This window comes from Rhinolophus ferrumequinum, chromosome 25, assembly GCF_004115265.2.
Source record: "Rhinolophus ferrumequinum isolate MPI-CBG mRhiFer1 chromosome 25, mRhiFer1_v1.p, whole genome shotgun sequence".
Taxonomy (NCBI): Eukaryota; Metazoa; Chordata; class Mammalia; order Chiroptera; family Rhinolophidae; genus Rhinolophus; species Rhinolophus ferrumequinum.
In genome coordinates, this window is record NC_046308.1 from 7,029,833 (window position 1) to 7,057,817 (window position 27,985).

General features: G+C 49.1%; 1 protein-coding gene across 2 annotated transcripts; it reads left to right on the plus strand.

Moving 5' to 3' along the window:
- Positions 1-27,985, plus strand: ALDH2 (aldehyde dehydrogenase 2 family member). Of its 2 annotated transcripts, XR_004422114.1 has the most exons (14): positions 1-126; positions 10,764-10,868; positions 11,981-12,121; positions 13,220-13,299; positions 15,397-15,508; positions 16,010-16,138; positions 16,569-16,682; positions 18,678-18,780; positions 19,322-19,506; positions 21,865-22,029; positions 23,743-23,900; positions 25,356-25,470; positions 27,547-27,715; positions 27,825-27,985. XR_004422114.1 is itself a non-coding variant. In XM_033098206.1 (13 exons), the coding sequence occupies exons 1-13, from the start codon at positions 1-3 to the stop codon at positions 27,577-27,579; spliced, it is 1,566 nt and encodes a 521-aa protein (XP_032954097.1). In that variant the 3' UTR covers positions 27,580-27,985. The 2 variants fall into 2 exon arrangements, 1 of the variants encoding a protein (XP_032954097.1); XM_033098206.1 differs by having other exon boundaries at positions 27,547-27,985.

Below are 27,985 nucleotides of genomic sequence, written 5' to 3' on the forward strand. Positions count from 1 at the left end.
ATGTTGCGCGCCGCTGCGCTCGCCGCCGCGGGCCTCGGGCCCCGCCTGAGCCGCCGCCTGCTGTCGGCTGCCGCTGCCCACGCTGTGCCGGCCCCCAACCCGCAGCCCGAGGTCTTTTACAACAAGGTGAGGCAGCCGGCCGGGCCCTGTCCCTCCGGCGCTTTGTTTTCTCCAGGGTACGGAGCCTGCTGGGTGGGAAGGCCCCAGGCCTCAGTTTACCCAGTTGGGATTGCAGGAATTTGCCGCAGTTGGTCTTTGCGCACACCTTCGCTTCCCTTCCTGAGAGCATTTTGGCCCCTTGGTCGTCTCTCTCTGACAGCCCGTGTTCCTTTATACAGCTGGGACTTTGTACGTGTATTGATTTTCGTCCGACCGCCGCCTCCCGTTTCGCAGCGCCACCTCCCGTGGTTCCATCGTCGCCCCCGCTTCCTCCTGCCCGATAGTCCTAGGCGGTCAAGCCTCTTGGTTGCCCGCGTCAGCGTCGAGCCTTCACATCACCCACCCAAACGACGTCTTTGCAAACCCCTCTTTACAGGAACTTTTAAGCCTTTTCTTTGGTCATATCTTTTCCCCCTCGACTCATGCCCTTGTCCAAGGAATTCCAGAAGGAAAAACAAGGAAAGGAGCGGTTCTTTTCAGCTGAACTTCACCAGTTCGCTACGGGAGAAGCCAAGGCCACTAGGCGCTCCCAGCTGCTTTCCCTGCTGGCCACTGGAAAAGAATGGGGGACCTTCACCTCCCGTCCAACCCCCAAGGCGCTGCCTTCCAAGGAGCTGGCTTTGAGCAAACAAAGCAGGGGCTTTCCGGGATAACCCTGATCCTCAGGGGCCGATTTCTTGTTCAGCCAAGACTTTGTGATACTTTCTCTTTTGATCTTTGGGTTTGGGTCAAGTATTTGGATAAAGTATTTAGAATTCAGGAAGGAAATTGGTTACGAAAGAGTTTGTTTTGTTTGTGGGACTACTGCAGTTGGCGCCCTTGTCTGAGCTTCAGTTTCTTCTGTGAAGTGGGGACGGTGATGTCTTTTGTCACCACCGGGCCTCACCCCCGTCCCACCCTTCACTCCCCCGCCCTCCGCCCCAGAAACAACAGCGTTTTAGTTTTGTGCCCAGCCTTGGCACCTCGGACCATTCAGAGCATTTGCCTGTTTTGCTGTTTAATCCTTACAACAGCCTCTTGCAGTAGGCACTGTGAGTATCTCCATCTTACAAATGAAGAGACCCAGTTACAAAGAGGTTTAGTGAGTTGCCTGAAGACTCAAGTCAGTGACCAAGTTGAGGTTCACATCTAGATTCCCAAGAGGAAGCCCTCAACCAGGCCATTCCGTGGTGCTACTGAGGCAGCTCTGGGTGGGAGGAAAGGGGTCCCTGCTGACTCAGGATGTTGGAGAGCCAGCCCCCAGGTGACTGCTTTCACAGGGGGACCTGCTTGTCTGGCCCAGAGTTTGGCTGCAAATCTGTACACGTGATGGGTAAAGGCACACTGGTGTGATTTGAAGGGATGTTACAAATGGTCATTTTCGAGACAATCAAAACAAAAGATAAAATAAAATGTCCTTTGTATAACACAAGTGCAGTAACTGTACTTCCCCTGGTAGGCTGCTTCAGGAGTTGTTCATGCTTGGCAGACTTCAACATCAAAAAGATCAAGCACAGAAATATCCTCAGGGGACAGGTGTCAGCATCCCCAGCCTTTGTGGCCACAGGATCTAATTCAGATCTTCCTCCTTTGTGCTCACATGCAGGTGAGGCAATGGAGGTGAGGTCCAAATGTACACACAGGCCTCTACTCCAGATTTATTCCTGGAATGTAAGTTGGGAGAGCAGAGTGAAATCTCCCTGAGACTGCTTTTCTTTATCAGATTTTTAGAATTTTTTTTTTCTCCCTTTCTTCTGCCTCCCTTCCTGTTCCCCCCTCCCTTCAAGCCATTGTTTCTCAGTCTAGTTGTATAGCACACAGCTCCCTGGCCCAAGCTGGTATTATGAGCCTTGCACTCCCCCGGCTGAGGCAGTCGGTAGCCAGTCGTTGGTCAGCCACTCATAGCAGCTCACGGCAGCTCTCGCCGACTGCTGGCTGCTTACGATGGCTGCTGGCCACTCACACTGGCTGCCGGCCACTCACGCTGGCCATTGGCCGCTCATGGCGGCACACGATAGCCCGCGGCAGCTCACGCCAACCTCCGGCTGCTCACAGTAGCCCAGCTCCAGGAAGAGCTGTTGTTCACAATCTTAGCTGTAGAGGATGCAGCTCACTGGCCCGTGGGGGAATCGAACCGATGACCTTAGCACTAGGAGCACGGAGCTCCTACCACCTGAGCCACCAGCCCGGCCTCCTTTATCAGATTTTTTGAGATCATAAAAATAACACATGCTCACTGCATAACAATGCAGAGAGTACTGTAAAACTTTACACATAGCCCATTGCATTCCTCCAAGAGTACTGTTAGCAGATAGGTGTGTTACCTTACAGACCTTTTCTCTGCATTTGTGAGTGTGTGTGCATATGTGGGAATGAGGGAGTGTGCACCAGATTTTTTTTTACATAAATGAGGTCCTCGCACTTATTGCTCTGCAACTCGGTCTCACTGAACAATGTATCTGCATTATCTTTCTCAGTTTGTACTTGCACGTCTTATTTATTCTTCCCTGGGACTGTAGAGCCTTCCACCATGCTGGATCTGGCTCCTCTGAAAGCTCCTTGGGCTGTTTGCAGTGTCGCGTTTTGCACATCCTGCTGGCAAGAATTCCAAGGCCTAATCCTAAACTTCTGATCCTCCTACCAGGGTCTCTGTGTACGAAGTTGATCATACAGCTGAATGTTTCCCTGGCAGTTATTGGTTCCTTGAAGTTCAATGAACTGTTTTGGAGGCTAAGTCTGGAGCTTCCCCAAAGGAGCTATCCTGATAGGCTTTGAAGCTGCTTTTGCAGGTGCTGGCTGGGTTTTCTTCTGAGGGCATTTGGGAGGTTTTGAGCTTTGTGGAGGACGTTACACTTCAGGTTTGTTAAGTCTCACCTGGATGGAGGCAGGTAACCACAGGCAGGTCTTCTGCTTCCCACCTCTATTTCTCAACCCAAAAGAAAATAAATGGGGTGGTTTGGCCCACCTTCCTGGGGTCCGCTTGCCTCCATTTGGCCTGGTTGGGGCCGCAGGGTGGGGTAAACATCTTGGTTGGGTTAATTCCCTAACCCAGGGAGAGTTCTCCTCCCCCACTCACCAGCAGGGACCTGTGTGGGGAGCTGACGATGGCCGGCCTTCCTGAAGATCAACGTTGGTCATCCCTGGTGGGATTCAGGGACACACCTCTGTCAAAGAAACTGCTTTTCATTTTCCATTCTTCTCTCCTTCCCTGACTTAGAGAGTAATTAATTAACATCTGGAAAGACAATTCAAAGGAAATCCCAACGGACTGGTTTCAGCAGAGTAATCCCTCTGTGGGGTGTGGCTACCATTTCACCTTCAACTTCACCAATCCATGTTGATTGATGTAATAATGAAGATGAGAATATTGTTAGATACTATTTTGCACTCTGGGCTCAGACTGCCTGACATTTGCGAATATCAAATTGGGTGGGTTCATTCATTCAACGGACATTTCCTCAGCACCCCCACTTCCAATATCCAAAACAGACAAGATCCCTGCCATGGGAAGCTTGTGTCCTGGAAGGTAGAGACAGACAAACAAATAATGAAACGCAAAATCTGGCGCAAAGTGAGCAGTGCTGTGGAGAAAAATAAGGCAGGGAAGAGGGGTACAATTACTTAACTCTGCACCTCAGCTGCCACATCTGTAGAATGGGTGAAAACCTCGTCTACATTATAAGGTTGCTGTGGGGCCATCCTTGTACAGCCCGTAGCAAGTGCCTGGCCCATAGCACTGGTACCTCCATATTTACTACAGCTGAAATAACAGCTGGGACGATGGTAATGACACTGAGCTTAGAAGAGCATGGTGACATAACTCTGCTTGATGTGCGGGCTGTTGTAGTTGTCGTTGGTTTCCTGAAGGTGTGAGCTAGGTTGTGGTGAAGTGGAATTAAATTTGGGGTTAATTTTATTCTTAGCCTCTTGACCACAACTTTCAGGAACTACCGCGAGAACTGACAAAAAGGAAATTAAGAAAGGATCTCCCTATATACAATCTTCTGATCCCAACAGTAATAGAGCCTCAGTACAAAAAAACTCAAGCATTACAGAAGTCTATGAGGTAGAGACTCACTGGAAATATACACAGGCAAGCACTGGTTGCCACTGGTTTATACTAGTAAAAACCGAGGAAATAAGCCAGGTTGCCCTCTATGGAGAAACAGAGGAACAACGTATGTTACAGTTACAGGAAGGAATAATTAATTGCATGCATGCATGCAGTAGTTACAATGAATGAGCTGGAGCAGGATGAATGGAGCTCAGAAACAATGTTTCAAGGGGGGGGGGAAATGATTTGAAACTAATTAAAACTACCCTACCCCAAAACAGACTTCTTGTTGAATGTGGACAGACATATCTCCCTGTGAAATATATGCAAATGTTATGGAAGGGAAAGGCTCCCTGGGGTGAGGGAGGCAGCCCCTGGACAGGGATGCACAGGGAATCTGCTGTGGGTAGCCGTGAAAGGGGCCTTTGCCTTATTTAAATATTTTGTTTTAGTAAAAATGAGTAGCCTGTAAGCAAATATGAAAAGGAAAAAAGAAAGTGACAGCCCTCTGATATCTCACCCTTGCAGATAAACAATGCTAGCCATTAATATGTACAAAATAGGGATTTGATTTTTCTTGTTTTCCTCCTGAGCGTCTTACGGAAATACCGTGTTTCCCTGAAAATAAGACCTAACCGGAAAATAAGCCCTAGCATGATTTTTCAGGATGACATCCCCTGAACCTAAGCCCTAATGAGCCTTATGGAGCAAAAATTAATATAAGACCCGGTCTTACTTTCAGGGAATCATGGTATTCCCATCCTGAAATATCCGCCCGTTTTTATTGCTTGTTTAGAAATTTTAAGATCCTGTGTAGAAATCATAGAGAATCTGAGGATTTCACTGGCCTCACCTTGGTTACTTGTAACAACAGTTTATTATAAAGGAACACAAGTGCCATTAAATACCTCCTGCCCGCCCAGAATCTGTGGGAACACCCTGAGTTACAGGTGACTGACTGGGCTCTAAGAATGTTTGCGGTCATCAGGTCAAGTTGAGACCAGATGTGTGTCTTGTGGACATGCATAGGTATCCCCTGATCCCAGAACCATGACTACTGGTCAGTTACGATCTGTCAGGTCCTGTACCTACATTTGCACCTTGCACCTTACCAACAACTCTGTAAATCGATCCCATCTTACAGACGAAACCAGGGCTCCAGGAGGTCAAGTTCACATACCAGGGTTTAAACTTAGCTCTGTCCAGCTCTGATACGCATGCCCTTAGCCACATGGTACCTCATGACCAGGCCCTATGGTCAGGCAAGGATGTAAATACTTAAGAGACAGTGGAATAGGACGTTCGAAATCAGGAGGGAGGAGCTGTAACGTGGTCACATCTGCATCCCCAGCATCTACATGGAGATGGGAATATGATTGTTGCTTAGTAAATATTTACTGAGGACGTGAAATGTGGCTGTGGCTGCTCGCTTGCGGCCCGTGAAGGATTTCATGAGTCAGGTCGAAATACAGAAGGAAGACTTATGAAAGAGAAGGGTCGGCTGGGTAGAGTCTGCTGGAAACTACTGCGTCGTCTTTGTTTGGTCTCAAGTTTTATATTTTCTAACCAGGATGTAAATCTCTTCAGCCTGTAGTGGAATTTTCTATTGAGTTCGGCTTAGTCCGTCAGGGTGAGGGAAGGTGCAGTTAAACTGGTTATTGCAACCATTGCGTATGTTATGTGGATTTAAGTTGGAGCCCAGAGTGGATCCCATACAGATGCAAAACCTCTCCCAAGTCACAGGGCCAGCACTGGACGGGAGTAAATAGAAACATTGAAACTGGCCTGCATAGTAAATATACAGCAAACAGAATCATTATGAGGCAAAGAAAGAAAAGAAAGCTTTCGAAAAGTCCCAAGCTAAATTACACTTGTTAAATCAAATTATACCAGAGATCCAAATCTCAACATAGAAGATAAATAGTGCTACCATTACAATCCTGTCTTAACAAATGGTTGCCATTTATGAAACTATCTTTACAATTTGTGCTCCAGGAGCAAGGACTAGGAACCCAGTATTTCCACTCAAAAGGGCCTTTTTGCAAAGAATTTGGGAGTTAATGTGAACGGGAACGTGGGGACATGCAGGGAATGCTAAAATTGGCCAAGGGAAGAGATTGCAGCACGACAGAGGCTGCTAGATGCTGAACCCGTAGGGACATTGACAAACTGAAACCGTGCCTGGCTGGCAGACAGTCCGCAGTAGAACCAACCTTCCCATGTTGGAAGAGGTGAAAATCCAGGAATGCAAAACGAAAGGGTGTGGGGAATGGGTAGGTGAGGGGTCAAGTGGCAGAATGTTTCCAGCAAGTCTGGGGGAGGTGACTGCCCTTGGCTTTAATCCCAACCTAACCCGCGCTTCCTAGATGATTGTGAGGGAAAGTGTGAATGTGTGTGACAGTCTGAACTTTTCTCTTTGGGAACCTTTAGCACAAAAGATAGCATCTGCTTTCTATTAGACATAAGCTCCCTAACTGCCCCTGAAAAAGCAAATGCCAGCAGGAATCACTCCAGGGTAGAAAACCACAGCATCTCCTCACTCACTCGGGCAAAATCATATACTCCATGGATGTAGATTTCCTAGTAACGGACTCCTAATTCATTCATGCATCAAAGCTGGAACTAAAATCTTTCCTGAGAGTATGTATCCTGACTTCTTAAATTGGAGCTACTGAATGTCATTTCACCTCTTATTGGGGACTTTGGGCAGAAAATAACTGTCCATTGCCATAGGGTGGAGGTGGCAACGGAATATCATTTGGTCGGAGTCCTGCAGCCCTGCTCCCAGCTCTGCTGTCTCTGCCCCAGTTTCTAAGCCACTCCCCAATTCCCCAAGTTTCCATTTGCAGTCCTCCACCCCGGCCTGGAAAACAAAACACTGGAGGCAGCCAAGGATCACGTTATTCTCTAACTCAGCTATTCTAATTTTTTCACTATAATCTGCCCCCAAGTTTGCAAAGATGGACGTTCAAGGATGTTTGCTGCAGCAGCACTGTAGGGAATAGTGAAAAGTCGTCCTAAAAGTGCATTTGTAGGAAATGGTTAAATCAACTGTGGTCTAGTTTGTATTGAGGAATGCTATTGCTGCTTAAAATAATGAGACGGGTCCGCCTGTGCAGTAACTTGCAAGATAAACTGCTACTGAGAAAAGCGAGTCGCGAGATAGAAGTCCATGATCCCCACTTAGAATGGACATGCCCCGTATCTGCCCGTTTCCTTCAGGACCCACCACCAGCGCAATTCCTGGCGCACATCCAGGATCCCCTCTGCTCTCCCCTCACCCTCACCCTGCAGCCACAGTGGCCCTTTTGGTTCTTTCAGGCCCGAAGCTCTCCCTCGGGTCCCCCTCTGACCCCGAGGTCTGTTTCTCACTGTTTCCCTGTGTTTCTGCTTCTCTCTCTTTGTGGTTTTGCTTGTTGACAGAGTCTGCCCTCCCCAGGGCTTGAGCTCTTGAGCCATGACTTGACAGTTTACTCAGTGTCTGACGTGGCAACGGCACTCAGTTAAAACTTAACTGTGTGGAAGAGTGAATCCAACTTTTACAAAGCCCAAAGAGATGTTTCTATTAAAATATACAGAAAATAGAGCATTTTGATGGACGAGCTCTACGAGTTTTGCCAACAGTGCAGATTCAAAGCGTCAACTACTGAGGTAGCTAGGATGTGGCTGCTTCTAGAAACTGTAAAAGTGAAGTGTGAGCTGGGAGGAACCCCCCTCCCCCCAGGGTGACTGAGTTAAGCATGTTACGTAAGTCAAGCTTTGGGTTTGGGGCAGGAGGTTAAGAAGCATTGTCCTGGAGTCTGCCCATGTGATTATTCAAGAGAAGGCCCTGTGAAACTCCTCACTTGAAGCAGAACTTCTGAAGCAGCTCAGTGAGCTGTTCCTCCCTGCCTTCCTGGAGGGAGGGAGGGGAGACCACTGAAGTCTGGCTCTAGGAGGAGGAAAATGGAACTTGGAACAGAAGGAAGATTCCAGGTTCCTGCAAAATCCAGGATTATTTTATCACTTAGGAGGGAGGATGGATTGTTGCGAATTCTACAACGGAGACTGACTTAGCAAATTCAGGGCCGTGAAAAGCAGACAGATGCCAGGGTGCCAGCTTCCCAGGGCTCTAGTCTATGGGGCAGGTTGACCCTGCCCAGGGAGGACGGGGTAAGGACTGTGGGAATTTAGCCAGACTGACCCACCTCTATGCTTCATCCTTCCTGATCTTTGCAAAAGAACAATTAAAACTTCTTCAGGACAAAATACTTAGTATGCTGCTGTGCAGAGACCAACACATGGAGAGATACACAGAGCTACGTGGCCCAAGCTCGTAGAAACATTCCACCTCACAGCTTCGACATCTAGCGTGAGGCTGCAGTGACCGCAGTGGTGGGACCCAGTGTACAGGGTCCGGGACCAGGAACTTTACACCCCTTGTTGCATTTCATCCTCACATCAGCCCCTAGACGTATCATCCCCAGAGACTGGCCCAGCGTCACGGCCTCTGGGGGGTAGACTTGGGATTCGAACCCAGGTCTGTGTGGCTTAGGGGCTGGTGCTTTTTACAGCATCCAGAATAAAAACTCAAAATGCAACCTGCAGCAGAGCTGTAAGTCCACCGTGAAGCTGGGACCACGCGAAACCAGCCGACTCGCTCCCACCCACGGCGCCTGACCTCTCCTCAGGAAGCGGTGGGTGTGAGGCTGTGAAACACGGGCCTGCACCCAGGGTGGCAAGGAGAACAGATGCTCTCAAATTGTGGCAGAGCCTGTGCCAAGCCCTTCTCTGTCCTCCTCCCTGGGTGTTAGCTCTGCCTCCCCTGAGCTTCCTCCTTCTCCACTTTCACCAGGAGGAGGAGGAAGCTGATTGCCCCAGAGGGGAGGGAGCACGTGTGCGGGGCTCGGCCTGGCCAAGCCCAACTTGAACTCAGATGCCCGAGCTTAACGCCTGGACTCTTTGTGCCACACCTGTTCCCCACACTGCAAACTACACATCACCCACTTCCCAGCCCTCTTGCCCCTCCTGCGGGAAGAAACAAAGGCTTCATGTTCTTCAACATTAATGATCAGCCAGCTGATATGAAACTACACAAACATATTTCCCAAGAATCTGACTGATGTTTACCTATATCCCCCTGCCAGATGCCAAGAGCCTTTTACTGTAGGTACACAGCTGCGGATTCTGCTGTGATGGCTGCCCCGAAACACCAAATCTGAGCCTGGGAAAGGGACCCGTGGCAGGCCCTTGCCCTGTCATCATCCAAGCATCACACACTCACTCCATGCAAAAGCTCGGCGCAAGCCCTTGGAGCTGTCACCTGCCCCTTCATGAGGGGCTACTGTGGTGATTCCCACTTTATAGGTGAGGAAGCGAAGGCATGGGGAGGTGAAGTGCTTTGCCCCATGTGACACAACTAGGAGCAGAAGTGCCTGGATTCCTCCGGATTCTTGTCTCAAACCCTGCTCTGGACCACTGAGCTGGGCCAGCCCTCCCTGGGCCCTGCTGCCCTGACGTCTCAGGCCCCGGCATGAGCTAAGCTCTGGGCTTTGCTTGGTGGCTCTTTTCCATCATTCAGGGTCCAAGTCAAAGGTCAGCTCCTCCCCCATCATCCCAGCTAATGCTCTGTAGCTTTATCCCCTTTAGTGCTCTCTCTGGATCCTGTTTTTCTCTTTTGCACCATGGCAATCTGAGGTTGCCTTGTGTACTTGGTTCCTTCTTTATTTTCTGTGCCCATCAGAATGTCAGCTCCATGAGAGAAAGGGCCGTACTGCGTTTGGTTTCCTCAACCCTAGAGCTGTGCCTGGCCCACTGCAGGAGTCCACTCCGTGTCTGCTGAGTGGACAAGAGAACAGCTCGGTCCTCTAGTGCACTTGTGTGCTGGAGAAAAGATGGTTGTTCCTCCCAGGGCAAGGTGGAGGCCCTCTCCCCTCCCCAGGAATCTGCATGGGGCCTGTGACTCACTCTGACCAATGGAATTTGGTGTCAGAAATGAGGCCATGTGACTTCTGAAGCTAGACCTGAAGAAGCCTTTCACTTCTGCCCGGGTCTCTTGGAATACTCTTTCTGGGGAAGCCAGCCCTCGTGTGAGAAGTGGGACTAGCCCGAATCCGCCGCCAGTCAGGGAGCCCAAGCGGCCAGGTGGCGCCAGACACGCGTGGAGGAGCCACCTTGCACATCCAGCCCCCGTGCCCTCACTTTGTACCACATGAGCGAGCCCAGGTGAGCCCTGCTCGGCTGAGCCCAACCAATGGACACAACTGAGAGAGAGAATACTAAATCATTTTAAGCACCAAGTTTTGAAGTGATGTTACACAGCAATCCATAGAGACAACTGATAAGGTAGAAACGCCCTCTTCATTTTTCAGATCAAAACAAGGCACTAAAAGGTCAAATGACTTACCCACAGTCAGTGGGCAGAGAGGGCACTCCAGCGCGATTGTCTCCGAGGCCTGTGGTCTTAACTTAGAGGCCGCATTACTGAAGCTAATTTGTATCTGTTCTTTCTGATTTATTTCCATTTTACATCACTGGTGGTCAGTTTGGTGTTGAGAGCTGCTTCTGAGAACTTTCTGCCTTCTTGTTGTAGATCTTCATAAACAATGAGTGGCACGACGCTGTCAGCAAGAAAACGTTCCCCACTGTTAATCCATCCACCGGGGAAGTCATCTGCCAGGTAGCTGAAGGGGACAAGGTGAGAACCGGTGACTTCCCTCCGGGCAGGGCTGAGCAGGGTGGGGGCGGGCAAGGGTAGTTACATTTTTCACTTTGTATGTTTTCGTATGGTTGAAACTTTACTCTGTGTGTATTCCTGTTGTAACTAAAAATGTCAATTAAAATTTTCGAGTAAATGAATCCACAACATCTCTTCCTTGCAGACAAAGGTGCTAGACTGTACGTACGTTTACTAATTCACACAATTGTGGATGGTAGACTTGGAACTGAATTCGAGAATATCTAATCCAATCTCTCCAGACCTGGAGGGAGGTACACAGCTAGATGGAAATCTCGTTGACTAGAATTTGGGTCTCCTGAGAACTGGCTCTGGTGTGGGTAGTGTATTTTGTTTGAGTTATATATACCTGTAGTAATTCAATAGTAATAGTAATTTTAACATTTTAAAATTAGACTTTTTGTGAAAATATTTCATTTTTTAAAATAGAAAAGTCATTAAAAATAAATAATTCAAGAATGGCTCCTGCCCTCTGCTTTAAGACAGTATTCCACATTCATGTGTGGAAGAGGCCTTCCTCCCTTGAAGCAAATGTGAATACTTTTCTGGCATAATTATAGGGCAGTCTGATGGTAAGTGTGTTTAATATTAGTGAAAACCGGCTCCCCAACTCCTGACACACAGCTCCCTACATGAAAAGTGCTGGCTGGGTTGATTTTACTGCTTCCCCAAGGAGAGGGAGGGTGGGTAAATCTGCATTTTTGGAGACTGCCTGTCGTCTAAGAAGGAATGGTTAAGTTCGCAGGGCTTGCTTTCTTAGGAAGAGGGGGAATGGTCAAATTTGGAGCACTGACGCGGAGTGCCCCTCCCTCCAATACTCTTTGTGGGGGGCGGTTTGAAATGAAGATACAGTAATGGATCCTGTCAGGGTACTCGTTCTTTCTGTGACTTCTGAAGAGGAGAGGGAAGCGCCCCAGGCGGATCCCTTGAGGTGGGGAAGGACCACAGGAGGGCAGGTTCCCGCACAGGCATTGACTGAAGCCCCGGGCGGTGTGCATGTGGCAGCGGGCTGGCGGTATTTGGAGGTGGCTGCTGTTGAGAAGGCCTGAGCTGCCTTGGCTGGTGTTTTCCAGGAAGACGTGGACAGGGCAGTAAAGGCTGCGCGGGCTGCCTTCCAGCTGGGCTCGCCCTGGCGCCGCATGGATGCGTCGGAAAGGGGCCGGCTGCTGTACCGCCTGGCTGACCTGATCGAGCGGGACCGGACCTACCTGGCAGTGAGTGCTCAGCCCCCTTCCCGCTCAGCTCACACAGCGCGTGGTTTCAGAGCGTCCCGTGGACAGCCAGGAAGGGGCCGCAGTGCTGACAAGTACCTGGTCAGAATGGCATGGGCTGCACACCTTTGGGTATGCCCCTTCACCAACTCCAGAGGAGCCTTTCGGCCTCTCCTGTGATACAGTGGGTTTGGCTAAGAAAGGAGACTGGGGGAGCTTCCCAGGAGAGACCCCCAGGGATGGACACCCTCCTGAAGCCTCCTCTCTGTCGTGGGCCTTCTCCTTGGATGCCAGAGGTAGAAGCAACCCGGAGGCAGTAACCTCTCTTCTCCCCAATGCATTCTGCATAGAGCAGCCAGTGTGAACCTTCTGGAAGCGAATTATAGCACAGTGTTCCACTCTTAAGCCTTCATGGCGTCTTGTATCCTTAGGATAATGTCCTGTTTCCTTACCACGGCATGTAAGGCGCTGCCTGGTCCGGTTCCTTCTCCCAACTCATGCAGGGCTGTGGCCCTCACGTACTCAGCTCACCTGCCTTCCCTCAGCTTCTTGACTGCCAAGCTTCTCTGAGCACCAGGGCCTTTGCACATGCTGTTCGCTCTGCCTGAGATGCTCTTCCCTTCACCGTCACTTGTGCTCTGCCCTTTGCCTAGTCACCTCCTCAGTGTCCTTCAGGTTCTAGCCTAAAGGGTGCTTCTCCGGTTGCAGTTTCTCCAACTAGGTGGAACAGCGTGTCCCTCTCCTGTCTAGCACTCTCAACACTTGAGATTTGATGATTCACTTCTTTCTTCACTGGCTCTTTGCTCTGTAAGCTCCTCGCTTGTCTCTGTTGCCAGCACCTGGATCTGGCATAAGAGCAGAAACTCCAAAGCGTGTTTGTGAAATGACTGAAGGAGAAGTTGGTGGCATCATCCCTCCCACCGCTGTCTCATTCTCCCCACCTTTGGAGAGGGAGGGGCAATGGCCCAGAAGTGCAGCAGGCATTCAGGGGCGCACCAGCCCCCCTCAGGCCTTGCTGAGCCTCGGTGCTGCGGGTCACCCTGGGGCTGTGATTCCTTCTTGCACCGGCCTGTCTGTGCTGATCTTCTTCTCTTTTCTCAGGCTTTGGAGACTCTGGATAATGGCAAGCCTTACATCATGGCCTACCTCACGGATTTGAACATGGTCCTCAAATGTCTCCGGTGAGGACTCAGGCTTCCTGCTCTCTGTTCTGGCTGTGCCAAAGGCGAGGGAGTATTGCTGAGAAGCAGACAGAGAAGAATGTAGAAGGATCACAGGACTTGGAGAAACATGTTCTATCAGACTCCATCCCATGGGAAAATCCCTCATTGCCAAAATTATGTTTTCGTCATAAATGTTTTCTCTTGCTTCTGGAGTCAGTTTTGGTAATTTAAGTGTTGGATTTGTCCATATCATCTAGGTTATCTAGTTTGTTGGCTACAGGTGTTCATAGTATTCTCTTACAATCTTTTTTTTACCTCTGGGAGGTCCGTCATCATGCGCCCACTTTCCTTTCTGATTATTTGTGTTGTGTTTTCTCCCTTTTTTCTTTAGTCTAGCTGAAGGTTTGTCGATTTTGTGAATGTTTTCAAAGAACCAACTTTTGGTTTTGATGATTCTTTTGTTTTTCCATTCTCCATTTCATCTGTCTCTGCTCTAATCTGTATTCTTTCTTCTCGCTAGCTTTGGGTTAGTTTGATCATAAACATTTTAAGGACCGGGAAATACAAGGTGAGGAATGAGAGCTTTGTCGGAGCTCTTTGGTGGCCACTAACAGACTCAGCCTGACTGGGGCAACACAGAGTCAGGGCTCTGACATCCATGCCACCGAATCGCCCCGCTGCCCCGCCCCCACTCTCACCCCTCACTTCGCTCTTCCCTCGACTACCTCCAGCCTCCGGCAGGGTCAGTGTGCATATTGGAACCTGGCTGCCCATAACTGGACTTGCTTGTGTATGTGTGAGCACAGCCAGACTAAGCTGCAGTCCCTTAGTCCTGATGCCACATTCCTGTAGGAGGGACCCTACTTGGCTGGCCTTGAGTCTGACCAGCTGTGGCCCGGGTGGACAGATCATTGGCACATAGTGGCTGCTCCCCTGTGACCATGTGGACAGAGGTGAAGAAGGAGAAGCGGTACCAGAAAAGTAGGGGTTGGATAACATAAGAGGGGTTCTCACCCAGGACAGTTATGTCACCCAGGGGACAGTGGGCAATGTCTGGGGACATTTTTGGTTGTCACCACTGGGTGAGGAGGGGTGCTACTGGCATGTAGCGGGTAGAGGCCAGGGATGCTGCTGATTACCCTACAATGCACAGGACAGCCCCCCCATAAAGAATCATCCAGCCCCAAATGTCAGCAGTGCCAAAATCGAGATCCTCGCTCTGTAAGGACGCCCCCGAGAAAGCAGCCTGGCGAGAGCCAGGGCAGATCCCCACCCCGTCCTGAGTTTTAGCAGTGTGCCTCTGTGCGGATTCAGTGACTATTCTGACGCATGCAGAACACATGTAACACAGACCTGGGAGGAAGGGAACAGCGATGCCTTAACTTGTATAGGTGGCAACTCTGGCTGTTTTTTTCCCCAGGGTCACAAGCCCATGTGCAAACCCAGGTCAACTTTGTTCTCAGGCTAACCTTGCCAGACACTCATTTCAGAAATCTTTCTTTTACCCTGCATATTTCATCTTGCCCCCGTCTTTCAATTTTCCTACTTCCCTGAAAACGTCACCGTCACATACTATAAATACATACTGGGCTTTTCTCTCTAGCTCTAATTTGCTATGCTTCTCTGTCACTGTGTCCCTGTGTGTCTAGGTAATAAGCTTTATGAGGTGATGATGTGTTTTTCTGACGCCTGTTCTCTCAGTCTTAGAACAGTGCTCTGCACGTAGGAAGTTACCGGCTCTTTGATGTTTTTGTTCTGGTCACTGGGTCCGGTCCATGGTTCTCATATCTAACCTATGGTGCTGGGCCGCTACAATAGTCACAGTTGAATAAATCTGGATGTTTATTAAAAATACCAATTCCTGGGCATCACTCCAGAGAGCCAGTTTGAGTTGGTCGGAAGTGGGCACTTGGAATTTGGTGATTCTGAGATTTTGAGGTTAGTTCCCTGGAGTGGATTATTGTGACCTTAGAAGTTAATTCTTCCTGGGAACAAGCCGAGAGCAAAGACCATGATCAGAAATACCCCATTGGACAGTTGGAGTCTTCTCTTCCTGCCAGGGTTGATAGGGGTCCTTGACAGTCATTGATTAAACTTGATCTTTTGTTTTTTCAGTTATTACGCCGGCTGGGCTGATAAGTACCATGGGAAAACCATTCCCATCGACGGGGACTTCTTCAGCTACACCCGCCATGAGCCAGTGGGGGTGTGTGGGCAGATCATCCCGGTGAGTGTGGGCCTCAACATAAATAAGGGAAGGCTTATTGGGGTGCCTTGAGATGCCGCCATTTCCCATAGGCTCGTTGCACAGGCGGGTCTGTGGGGTGACGCTGGAAGGTGGCCTGGCTAGTGGCTGAGAAAATGGGCTCCGACAGAGCCAACCTGGGTTCAGGTCCCAGCCCTGCCACTCATGAACTCTGTGACCTTGGACAAGCCACTGTCCCCCGAAGCCTGGCTTTCCTTATCTGAAAAGCGGAAGTGAACACAGAACCTGGCCTAAGGCAGGAGGGAGGATTGAATGTGAGGGCTGAGTGTGGTGCTTCATCCAGAAAAGGCCTTGTGAATGTGAGTCACTTACTTCATCTACCACCTGCCTTGCCATTTGTCTTAAACTTACGATTGAGTTGTGGGGGGAACACAGGGGTTCTGAGAAGTTGCTGCTGCGTCTAGTCTCCGGGGAGCCACTTTCTGTGGCTTGGATTTTGGGAGTGGCTGTTGTTTTTTGCAGTGGAACTTTCCGCTCTTGATGCAAGCGTGGAAACTGGGCCCAGCCTTGGCGACTGGAAACGTGGTTGTGATGAAGGTGGCCGAGCAGACTCCACTCACCGGCCTCTACGTGGCCAACCTGATTAAGGAGGTGCGTGGCTGGCCATCTTGACCTCTAAATGCCTTTGTACAGGTTTGCTCTAAAGGAGTTCTGGAGGGGCCCCAAGGTGAGGGGGGTGTTTGTAGAGCAGGGTCTAGGCGCCCCCGTCACCACACTTCAGCCAGAGAGGACTCCTCTTACCTCTTTTCTTCCTTGGGCTTCATTTTTAAGACCCCTTTGAAGAATGAAACTTGTTCTCAGTGAACACCATGGGGGCGGGGCAACAGCCACAGGAACTCTGGGCAATGAGTTCCCTGCTGTACCATTTACAATCTCTGAGTGGTGCCCCGTGGGACTACTGCGGCTCACCTGTGTCCGGGCAGACTGCCTTCGCCTCTCTGGGAAGGGATGTGTACCCCTCTTTCTAGGCCCTTGGGAGCGGGAGAATGATGCTCTGTGTCCCCTGGCTGTTTGTACACAGGCTGGCTTCCCCCCTGGCGTGGTCAATATTGTTCCTGGATTTGGCCCCACAGCTGGGGCTGCCATCGCCTCCCACGAGGATGTGGACAAAGTGGCCTTCACAGGCTCCACTGAGGTAAGGTGTCCCCAGGACCTCAAGCTTGTGCTGTGTCTAGCTCAAGGACCCACTGTCCTGAGGACAGTGCGTTGGACATTAGCCTCTGGGTGCTGCGTGGGGGGCTCTGTCCCTTATTGCCTCTGAGTGCGTGTGCCAGGAGCGACTGTGCAGGGTTGAGCCCTTCGTAGGCTGACAGCCCAGCTGTTGTTGGGGGGCTGGCAAGCCATGTGGAATAAAGAAGCTGGACTGTCTGGACTTCTTAAAACCCAAGAAGCTGATCACCTGGCCAAGGTCAAAGCACCTTGGCCTTTTCGGGCTCCTTGACCAGCCCTGCCCTGGAGGTTAAAGAGCGTGGCTGAGCTTCGGAAAGACACGAGTTCAAATTCCGGCCTTGCCATTATGTCATGGGGTGATTCACTGAATGTCCTTGGGGCTCTGTTCATTGTCTTGAAAATGACGATGGCAGTATCTATGCAGTGGAGACTGTACGGTGTAGTGGGGAAGACAGGGGGCTTTGGAGTCAAACTAAGGGTTTCAGCAGCACTTACTAGCTGTGCAACCTTGGGCAAGTCACGTAGCCTCCTGAAGCCTCCTGCTGTCCATGTATAAAATGGGGGGCATAACCGCACTCACTTCACAGGGTTGGCGTGAGCTCAGGCTCATGAATGGGCAGAGGTGTAGCCCAGAGTAAGTGAGTGAATGAGTGAGTGAGGGCCATGATTATGCTGCTTCATGCCAGGTCCTGGAGAGACAAAGACAGAAGATGCCTGTGATTCCTGAAAGTAGGGACACGATTCCTCCCGAAGAGGCGGCTTTTTCCTACCCCTGAATTCCTGGACGGTTTCATTGCATTGACCACTCTGAGCCTGAATAGCGCAATGAGTGTCATCTTTAAACAGTGTCCCCTGAGATGAAGACACCTTCACGCATTCAGTCTGTCCACAGTGACCCGGGTTCCAGGGGGGCAGATCAGTGGCCCTGATAATGCGGTCCAGCCTGGGTTCTTTCTTTTGCTTAGTCACCGCCTAAATGAATGCTTCAAGGAGACGTTGAGAATCACCGCGGGGACGGTTTCCTGTGTTTATTCAATAAATAAGTACAGGGCTGGCCCGGTGGCTCAGGCGGTTGGAGCTCCATGCTCCTATCGAAGGCTGCCAGTTCGATTCCCACATGGGCCAGTGGGCTCTCAACCACAAGCCTGCTGGTTTGACTCCCTGACTCCCCCAAGGGATGGTGGGCTGCGCTGCCTGCAACTAACAACGGCAACTGGACCTGGAGCTGAACTGCACCCTCCACCACTAGGATTGAAAGGACAACAACTTGACTTGGAAAGAATCCTGGAAGCACACAATATTCCCCAATAAAATCCTGTTCCCTTTCCCTAATAAAATCTTAAAAAAAAAAAAAGTCATAGAGAATAGATCCGCTTTTAAAAAAAAAGTACAGGGGCAGCTTTGTGCTAGGCTCTGAGAATATGGAGGTGAGAAGCACCCCAACTCTGCCCTAGTGGAGTGTGCTGTGTGTGGGGGACCACATTCAAAACATCATGGGAAGGACTCAGGATAACGGGTCTGAACCGATGCTGGACTAGGGCTGTCAGAGTGTGAATTCTGATTCCACATTTACCAGCTGTGTGACTTTGGGCAAGTGACTTGACCACTCTGAGCCCCAGCTCCCATACTTCTAAGTTAAGGAAAAGAGTTGCCCCTACTTCTGAGCTCACTGTGAGGATTGGATTTAATGCACACAAAGTACTTAGCACAGTGTCTGGTACGTAGGCAGTGCTTAGTACACGGAAGCCACTCGTGTCGTTCTTGCAATTGTCATCCTAGGAGCTCTGGGGGGGGGGGCAGTGACAGTGATTGTAAGTGAGTGGCCAGATTGGGTGACGTTCTTCAGGCCTCTTGTGATCCAGCTAGTCCCTCGAGTCGGGGGTCTTTTTCTGTGCCTGTGAGAGCGCTTGGTTCTTTCTCTCCCCACTGAGAGCTTGTCTGTGTTTCTGCTTCCCTACAGGTTGGCCACCAAATCCAGATTGCTGCGGGGAGCAGTAACCTCAAGAAAGTGACCCTGGAGCTGGGGGGGAAGAGCCCTAATATCATCATGTCAGATGCTGACAGTAAGTTTTCGGAGAGAGGTGGCTGGCACTGCAGGCAGCCACTGGCAGGGCACACGGGCCCCTCCCTCATGCACTCCTTGTCCGTCAGACCGATTTCTGTCCCTCCGGCCACATGCCCCGGCCTCTCCCCGCCTCTCTTCTCTTCGCTGAGCTGCTTGGTTTTCCCACCGTGCCTCAGGCTTTCTCTCAGACCAGACTACTTTTCCTTCATCACATCATGCTTGGTGGCCCTGCTGCGGGACCCCCAGAGTTGCTCTCTCTGCGGGAGCCTTCCCGGACCCCCACAGACAGGCCAGTGGGGTCGGCCCTCCAGCCGCCCTTGGCTCCACTCCCACTGTGCGTTATGACATCTGTTCTTCGTCTCTGCCTGCCACTCAGTCTCCACACTCACAGGAGGGACGGATGGGGTCTCTCGTGCTGGCACACGGTCTGGCACCCTCCAGGCTCCATGCTGCTGGTGGTGTGAATGGGTGAAGGGGGTAGGCAGCCACTGCGCCAGGGTCGTCCCTCTCTTCTAATGGTCGTCTTTCTGCCTCTCCAGTGGACTGGGCCGTGGAGCAGGCCCACTTAGCCCTGTTCTTCAACCAGGGCCAGTGCTGCTGTGCGGGCTCCCGGGTCTTTGTGCAGGAGGATATTTACACCGAGTTTGTGGAGCGGAGCGTCACCCGGGCCAAGTCTCGGGTGGTTGGCAACCCCTTTGATGGCAAGACCGAGCACGGACCACAGGTAAGCCGGCAGATTAGGTGAGTCTGGGTGTCCAGAACCCGCGTGGAAGAGCAGAAAGGGCCTTGACTTCGGATTCAGGCAGGAGTGGATTCATATCTTGGTTCTGCCTTGTACCAGCTGTGTGTCCCTGGGAAGCCACATGCCCTCTCTGAGCTGTCATTCTCTCATCCTGAACTCCCACCCTTCCTAACTCACAAGGTGGCTGTGAAGTGGAAATCAATGATGGAAAGCACTTTGTAAATTACATACACATGGTAAATACTAGGAGTGTCTGTGCAAAGGGGAATGCTTGTTTCCTGGACCTTGGCCATCCATAGAAATGCATCTACCAGGAGAACACACGTGGATCTGTTAACCGTGGTTATCTCTGGGGAGTGAGGTGGAGGGCGTGGCATGAAGAGTGGAGAGGCTTTATTTCACTTATACTCTTCAGAACGATTTGATTTGAAGAAAAAAATTTCTTTTTACCACGAGCATGTATTCATTTTAATCAATAAACCTTTCCTTAGACCCAGCCTGCCCTGGACTCACTCTCCACAGCGCCCCCTGCTGGCCGCTTCCAGCCACCTGCTCTGAGGGACATGGAGTCCGGGGTTCTGGGAACCTCCCAGTTCCTCGAGTCCCTGCCGGTGTGGCCCTGAGCCTACTTCTGGGGCCCACCGGAGCCTCTCTGGAGGCTCCATCCTCCTGTGGGTGGCTGCACTGCGGGTGTCCACTCCCCAGGCGCCAGGGCTGGGCAAGGCATTTTTTTTTTTTAATTAATAGACCTTATTTTTTTTAAGAACAGTTTAGTTTACAGAAAAATGAGCAGAAACTATAGAGTTCCCATATAATCACCCCCACCCCTCCCCCCCCCACCCCTGCCATTTCCCGTTATTAACAGCTTGCATTAGTGTGGTACATTAGTTACAACTGATGAACCAATATGGATACATTATTATTAATGTAAGTCTACAGTTTACCTTTGGGTTCACCTTTGATGTTGCATATTTTATGGGTTTTGACAATTGTATAAAAGACATGTGTCCACCCTCATACAGAAGAGCTTTACTGCCCTAAAAATCCCAGTGGCCTACCTATTCATCTCTCCCCTCCTTCCCCCCCAACACCTGGCAACCACTGATCTTTTTACTGTCTCTAGTTTTGTCCTTTCCACAGTGTCATGTAGTTGGAATCATACAGTATGTAACCTTGTCAGATTGTTTCCCCCCACCCCCACCCCCAGATTGGCTCCTTTTACTTGACGGTGTGTGTCTAAGGTTCCTCCATGTCTTTTCATGACTGGATAGCTTATTCCTTTTTATGCCTGAATAAATAATCCATTGAATGGATGTACCACATTTTCTTTATGTACTCATCTGTTGATGGACCCTTGGATGGTTTCTACTCTTTGACTATTGTAAATAGTGCTTCTGTGAATCCCAGCTTCTTTTTCTCTCTTGTTTTTCTTTGTGGTTTATGACAATTTAATTATTAAGGTAATAGAAATTTGTATAAAAATTTGATGAGAAAGTATTTAAAGTAAAATATGAGATCTCTCCCTTGCCTCCATGGCCATTCCCCGTAGGTAACCACACATATAAGCGCACACATGCGTGCACACACACATACAACACACACACAAGTTCTTGCATGTTTACCAAAAAGAGGGTTATATCATACATACTATTCTATAAGCTTTCCCCCCCTCTTTATAGAGTATCTTAGGCTTTCTAAGTCAGTCATTTCACAGATCTGTTATCAATGAACACAATATATGGATGTATCATAATTATATTTCCTTTCCCCTCTACTAACGTATACTTAGAATTATTTCTGTTTTTTGCTTTTACAAAGTATTCCCCAGTGAATATCCTTGTTCAGGTCCCGTTGTCATATGTAGAATAAATTTCTAGAAGTTAAATAGCTGGGTCAAAGGGTGGGAGCGTTTCATTTTTTGACCGATACTAAAAGACTACTTGCCAGACGACATGTACCAGCTTACAGTCCTTCTTTTTTAAAGCTGAGATACAATTGATGTAAAATGTATTTATTAGTCCTTCTAAAAGTGTATGAACATTACAGTGTATTCTACATACCCTTATTGATGTGTTTCCTTCCTATTTTAAATTTTTAGTAATCTCATGGTTGAAAAATAAAAACAATGCTTTTGCTGTGCATTTCTCTGAGGGCTAATGAGGTTTTGGTTAAACTGTTTTTCTTTTGTTTATTGGCCCTTTGGATTTCCTCTTCCAAATCTTGCTTATTCATGACCGTGGCCCATTTCTCAGTAGTCTCCATGCCAGTATGGTTCAACGCTTGAAGCTAGGAGAGGTCTGGCTCTAGCATCTCTGTAACTCTGGGCTCCTTCTCCTGCAGGTGGACGAAACTCAGTTTAAGAAGATCCTCGGCTATATCAAATCTGGGAAGGAGGAGGGGGCAAAGCTGCTGTGTGGTGGAGGGGCGGCTGCTGACCGTGGCTACTTCATCCAGCCCACTGTGTTTGGAGGCGTGCAAGACAGCATGACCATCGCTAAGGAGGAGGTCAGCCCGGGCCCTGCAGCTCTGGGGAATGTTCGTAGGAGAAGGGGACAATTCAGTCCAGCATCCTGACACTGTGACCCAACGTCATGGCTCTGTGCCTAGGACAAATGATTAGGTTGGTGCAAAAGTAATTGCGATCTGAAAGGTTAAAAATAATTGCCAAAACTGCAATTACTTTTGTACCAACCTAATATTTACAATTCACATCTGATCTTGTCTCTCTCCTCTTCAGCCTCTTATGGCTGGCTACCCACCCACTGTTGGGGAGAACTTCCACATTCCCTGGCACAGCCTACAGGCCCATTGAGTTCTGGTCCCTGCAAACCAGGAATCAAGGAACGACACTGCCCAGACTTTTCGTGGTCTTCATAGGAGCAGGACATTGTACGAGCCCGAAGGGCTGACTTCCTCACGTGACTTCCCCTCAGCACTCACTGTGAATGCAGAGCAGCAGCTCTGTCCATTCATTCATTCATTTCACAAACATTATCGAGTGCCTACTCTGCAGACCCTGGAGAGCCAGGCGTATCCAAAATGCGTTCTCTGCCCTCACTCTACTTCCCCCAGCTGGATTCAGCCCTACAGTGGCCCTATCAGGGGAAATATTATAGTGTCTCCCCCTTTCATGTATAATTCAAAGTAAAATAATACTAAAATGCAAAATCAGGGTAAGAAAATCCAACAGAGTTCTGCGTCTTTCCCCATCATGAATACTTTGATGTTTTTTTTTGAAATTACAAATGTGAATTTTCTGGAAGGGTTGGGGGGGTGTCACTGTTCTGCTAGTGCCCAGAGTGCACGAGGCCCTGTCTCACGGCCCTTTCTGCAACCATGATGAGCTCCGGCACATTGCTCCTACCTCCGTCTTGACACTTCCCAGCCCTGGCATCAGCCATTTCTTTAAGAAGTCCTCGTTTCCTTCGGGATTTCATGAGAATGGGCACCGGGCATGCTTGTGCCTGGAACTGTTTCCCCGTCCCTGCTCCTCACCCCTACTCTGGTTTGGCCAGTTTCTGCTCCTGTGACACAGCGTGACTGTCACTTCTGTGATGATACCTGTCACTTCTGTCCCAGATACCCACCGCTCAGGCCGGCAGGTGGCTCCGTGGGCTCCCACTACTTATTACACTGCTTCCAATGGTCACATTCTAATCACGAGAAGTACATTATGATCACTTACAGTCTGTCCCCCGAGAGGGCTGAGAACAGCCAGACCCCAACAGCAATAAGTATACTTAGCCCCCACATCTTGATTTCTAAATCCCATTCTTCACTGAAAGGAACCAGGATTCCTTGAAGAAATGGCTCATTCCAAGAATAGGGCAGGGAAACTACAAGGTAAACTGCAATGTCTTGAGAGCAGAGACTGTATTGTGTTATAGTTGTTTCTTCAGCATCTAGTGTGTGCCTTGCTGAGTGACTGACTTAAATGTTTTGATACTAAATCTACGTGTAACATGCCAGCAACGCCTACATTGCAGGATTGTTTAGAAAAGAAGATACGGTATATAAAGCACATAGAACATCACCGATCCCCTCAGCTTCCTTCCCTTTGTGTTTCAGTGAGTTTGGGAGCTGTCGTCTCCTCTGGAAACATTAGGGGATGTCTAGGGCTTGTTACCACCTCTGGAGTCGTCTGTTCAGCACTGTGAAAGCTGGATAGCAGGTGGTTCCATGTCTGCCTTGCTCTCCCACTTAGCTCTCTCACCCCAGATCTTTGGGCCAGTGATGCAGATCCTGAAGTTCAAGACCATAGAGGAAGTCGTTGGAAGAGCCAACAATTCCAAGTACGGGCTGGCCGCAGCTGTCTTCACAAAGGACTTGGACAAAGCGAATTATCTGTCCCAAGCGCTGCAGGCTGGTACTGTGTGGTAAGAGCCTCCAAGCAGCCCCTCACGCCCAGGAAGGGATCCCCAGAGCCAGGGTCTGTGGTGATCCAGTGCTCATGTCCCAGAGTTTGGAGTACTGGGCTCAGTTCCTCCGGGCTCAGGGTGTGGTACAGTGGACAGATGAGAGCTTTCCCGCCCCCTCTCCTCCAGGAGATTCAATTTCCCTCCAGTGCATATGCCCGTGCAGCTGTTCTTGGGCAAGAGGGTGGATGCCCCCGGGCTCCTCACCGTCTGTGACGAGGCCGAGGGCGGGAGACCAGAGCTAAGGGCCGATACCTGGTCTTCAAAGCTTAGCACCTACTTCACACCCATTAGGATGGCTGTAATTTTAAAGTATGGAAAACATCAAGTGTTGGTGAGCATGTGGAGAAATTGGAACGCTCGCATGTTGCTGGTGGGAATGTAAAATGGTGCTGCCACCGTGGAAAACAGTCTGGTAGTTCCTCAGTGAGTTAAACACGGAGTTCCCATAGGACCCAGCGATGCCACTCCTAGGTATATACCTAGGCATATGCCCTCACAAAACAGTGCACCTGCATGTTCACAGCAGATTATGCACAACAGCCAAAAGGTGGAAACAACCTAAATGCCCAGCAACAGATGGACAGATAAACCTAATAGGGTCTATCCATGCAATGAACTACTATTCGGCCATAAGCAGCAATGAAGTACTGACACGCTACGGCATACGTTGATGTCACTTGAAAATGTGACACTAAGTGAAAGAAGGCAGACTCAACAGGCCCCATGTTGTGCGAGTCCATGTATAGGAAACGTACAGAACAGGCGAATCCATAGAGTCAGAAGGTAGGTTAGTGGTCGCCCGGGGCTGGGTGAGGGGGAACGGGGAGTGACTGCTTACTGGGTACAGAGATTCTTTTCGGGTGTTAGAAATATTCTGGAATTAATATTTCTATAAATATTAATTAATATTTAATGTTTATCAAACATCTATTAATTTATTAATTAATAGAAATATCAATTAGTATGCCTAGAAATATTAATTAATATTCTGGAATTAATATTTCTGTAATTGATAATTCCAGAAATATTCTGGAATTAATGGTTTGGACAACATTTTAAATATGCTATAAAATACTGAATTGTACACACCTTAAAATGGTGTGTTTTAAATTCAATTAAAATTTAATAGTTCTTACAAATTGCAAAAAAAAAGCCTAGCACCTAATTAGCAAAAACAATTCATTAAAAAGGGGCTCTACGACATGGCGCTCCCTGTTACTGGTATCTCTCTGTGACCACATCATGAAGGACAAAGACGGCTTGCTTTCGACTCCTCCAGGGCTGCTGGTTACTATGGTTCTTCCCGCCCATTTTTTGTCAACAAAACTTGAGAGTAACATGAGAGGTCTAAGGGGTATGAATGATACATAACCCCCCCCCCAGTTACTTCTGAAATCTTGTTTCGAATTATAGGGTCAACTGCTATAACGTGTTTGGGGCCCAGTCGCCATTTGGTGGCTACAAGTTGTCTGGGAATGGCCGGGAGCTGGGCGAGTACGGTCTGCAGGCGTACACTGAAGTGAAAACCGTGAGTCTGGGCACTTCCTCAGCCTTCCGCGCCGCGAGAGTCCATCAGCATTTATTACTAGTTTCTTACTTTAAGCCGGAGAAGCTACAGAAGAGGGTAGAGACCCAGTCTGCGCTCTGTCTTGTGACAGATAACTGGAGACTTACTTGGCCGTCACTCTGCCCACACCGTCTTTTGCTGCTGGGCTTGGTTAGACGCCAAGTTCTATAAAACCTGAGACAAAGGAAAGATCCCCATAGGTTGAAGCAGCGAGGAAAAGCTTCTAATAAAATCAAGTTATGAGTCAAGGCCATAAATAAACCCAAATCCATGCTCACTGATTTTGCGATTTCAGTGACAGGAATATAGCCTGAAGAACTAATCAGAAATACAAAGCAAGCCTTATTTCCATAGATGTCATCACAGGATTCTCTATGAGGGACAAATCAGATGTAACCTAAGTGTTCAGTAAATTGTGGAACACCTAAATCATAGAGTACTAATAGCCATTAAAATAGTTTTGTAGACTATTTGATATGGAAAATGCTCATCCTTTAAAGTAAAACAGTAGCAAAGTAATATATGCATTACAAAGCCAATTTAAAAACTGTTTGTGCACATATATAGAAACTTAGATATCTTTATTTACAAATGTCAAGAAGACAGGAAAGACAGACACTAAAGTGAAAATGATTTTCTCTACAATGAACGCTAATTACAGTTTAACCGGGAAACATACCCACAAGAGATATTCAAAGAAAAGAGAGATGAGCAAGCTGGGCCTTCCCAGGAATGGAAACGGCCCACGGCAAGCAGACCAGCAGGGGCGGGGAGCAGGGGAGCGAAGGCGAACAGTGGTCTTCCTGCAGCACGACAGGGGTGAGGCCGAGAATAAATGACTGAGACACACCTGTCCTTAGGGACTCACTGGAATAAAATACACATATTTGCTTGTTTGGGGACAATTTCCCCGTCTATACATGAGGCGAGACCCAGACTTGAAGTTCACATTGAGATTTCATTGGCCTAAACTTCATCAAAATGATGGTTATGGATGTTATTGGGTGTGGAGGGAGGGGACAGGGAGGGCTAGGACTGAGCCTGAGAATTGCAGTATCTAAGGACGGACTGGGGGGCGGTGGGAGAGCCTGAAAACAGGAGGCTTGAGTTGAGGTGATTCGTGAGGGAAGCCAAGTGGACCACGCTGCAGATACGGGAGGCCTTGGGAGTTGAGATGCTGGGAGAACTGTAGAAAGCTTTTGAGGACAGAGGTGTCAGGACCTGATTCATCAGCCCAGCACCCGCACTGTGCCAAGCACTGCTTCGTGCTTGTGATAAAGATTCCTGTAATGTGAGCTTTGGAACTCAAGCGACGACACTAGCAGAAAGAGGGATTTTTCAGAAGAGCAGTCAGGTTTCCAAGGGGGACTGAGGAGAACATTTCTTCTTTAAACTCATTTTTACTGAGGGCTTACTTTGTGTCAGTCTGTGCTAGAATCTCATGTCTGTGACCTCATTTACTGCTCACAGCAACCCCACGAAGGAGATATTGTTGTTATCCCATTTTACGGATGAGGCACATAGAGGGGAAGTACTTGCCCAGTAGTGGGGAAAGCTGGGATTCAAGCCTAAATCCTTCTGAATCTGGACTCTCTCCCACTTAACACATTGAGACACCTATGAGCTTCAGCACATTATTTTGTCCCTTGCTTTGATTCTTTTGGAGGAAAACATGGATCTAGGTCAGGATCTCCCAACCTTGGCATACTGACATTTGGGGTGGGGTAATTCTTTGTTGTGGGGGGCTGTCCTGCGCAGTGTAGGATTGTTGAGCAGTATCCCTGATGTCTCCCACTGGATGCCAGTAAGAACTCCCCGACCCCCCAAATATCCCTTGACATTCAAAAATGGGTTAAGGGAGGCAGAGTGTGATGCCCTAGCAGTTGCTGGGATTGGCCGCGTGGCCATCAAGGTGCTGGAGGGAAGGAAAGCCCTCTGCTCATTCTCATTCTGGGGCAGCTCCCGGCTGGAGGTGCTGCCCACAGCGAGCTCACAGCGGCGTGAAGATTTACCAGCTTCTCTGCACCCCTCTTACAGGTCACAGTGAAAGTTCCTCAGAAGAACTCGTAAAGAAGCACGCCGGCTTCCTGACCTACCCAGTGAGACAAAGCTCAGCGACATTAGCAACAGGATCAAGAAAAATGACCCTTGCACTCTAAAAGTCTGAAAAGAGAAATTCTCCCACAAAATCTCTTGGATCAAGAAGGTCCCAGAATTTGACTTCCTGTTGGGTGGGGGTGGGGTAAAAGGAATATGGGAAGTATTTGAAACTGCAATAATAATACCAGCGTATTCTTGTGATTTTTCAAAAACAGACTCAAACTGTCTCATCCCGTCCATCTGATACACTTTTGTAACTCGCCCTCATAGGAGAAGAAAAAGCTATTGTTTCCTATTGTATTCACTTTGAGGCCACAGCTTGCACCTTGCTTTGTATTCTGGACTAAAACTCATTAAAAAACAGCGCTGTTCTTCA

Coding starts and splice junctions, on each gene's coding strand:
- ALDH2 (XM_033098206.1), top strand. CDS start 1: ATGTTGCGCGCCGCTGCGCTCGCCGCCGCGGGCCTCGGGCCCCGCCTG. Junction 15,509..16,009: donor TGTGTGGGCAGATCATCCCG/GTGAGTGTGGGC, acceptor TGTTTTTTGCAG/TGGAACTTTCCGCTCTTGAT. Junction 23,901..25,355: donor CTGCAGGCTGGTACTGTGTG/GTAAGAGCCTCC, acceptor TTCGAATTATAG/GGTCAACTGCTATAACGTGT.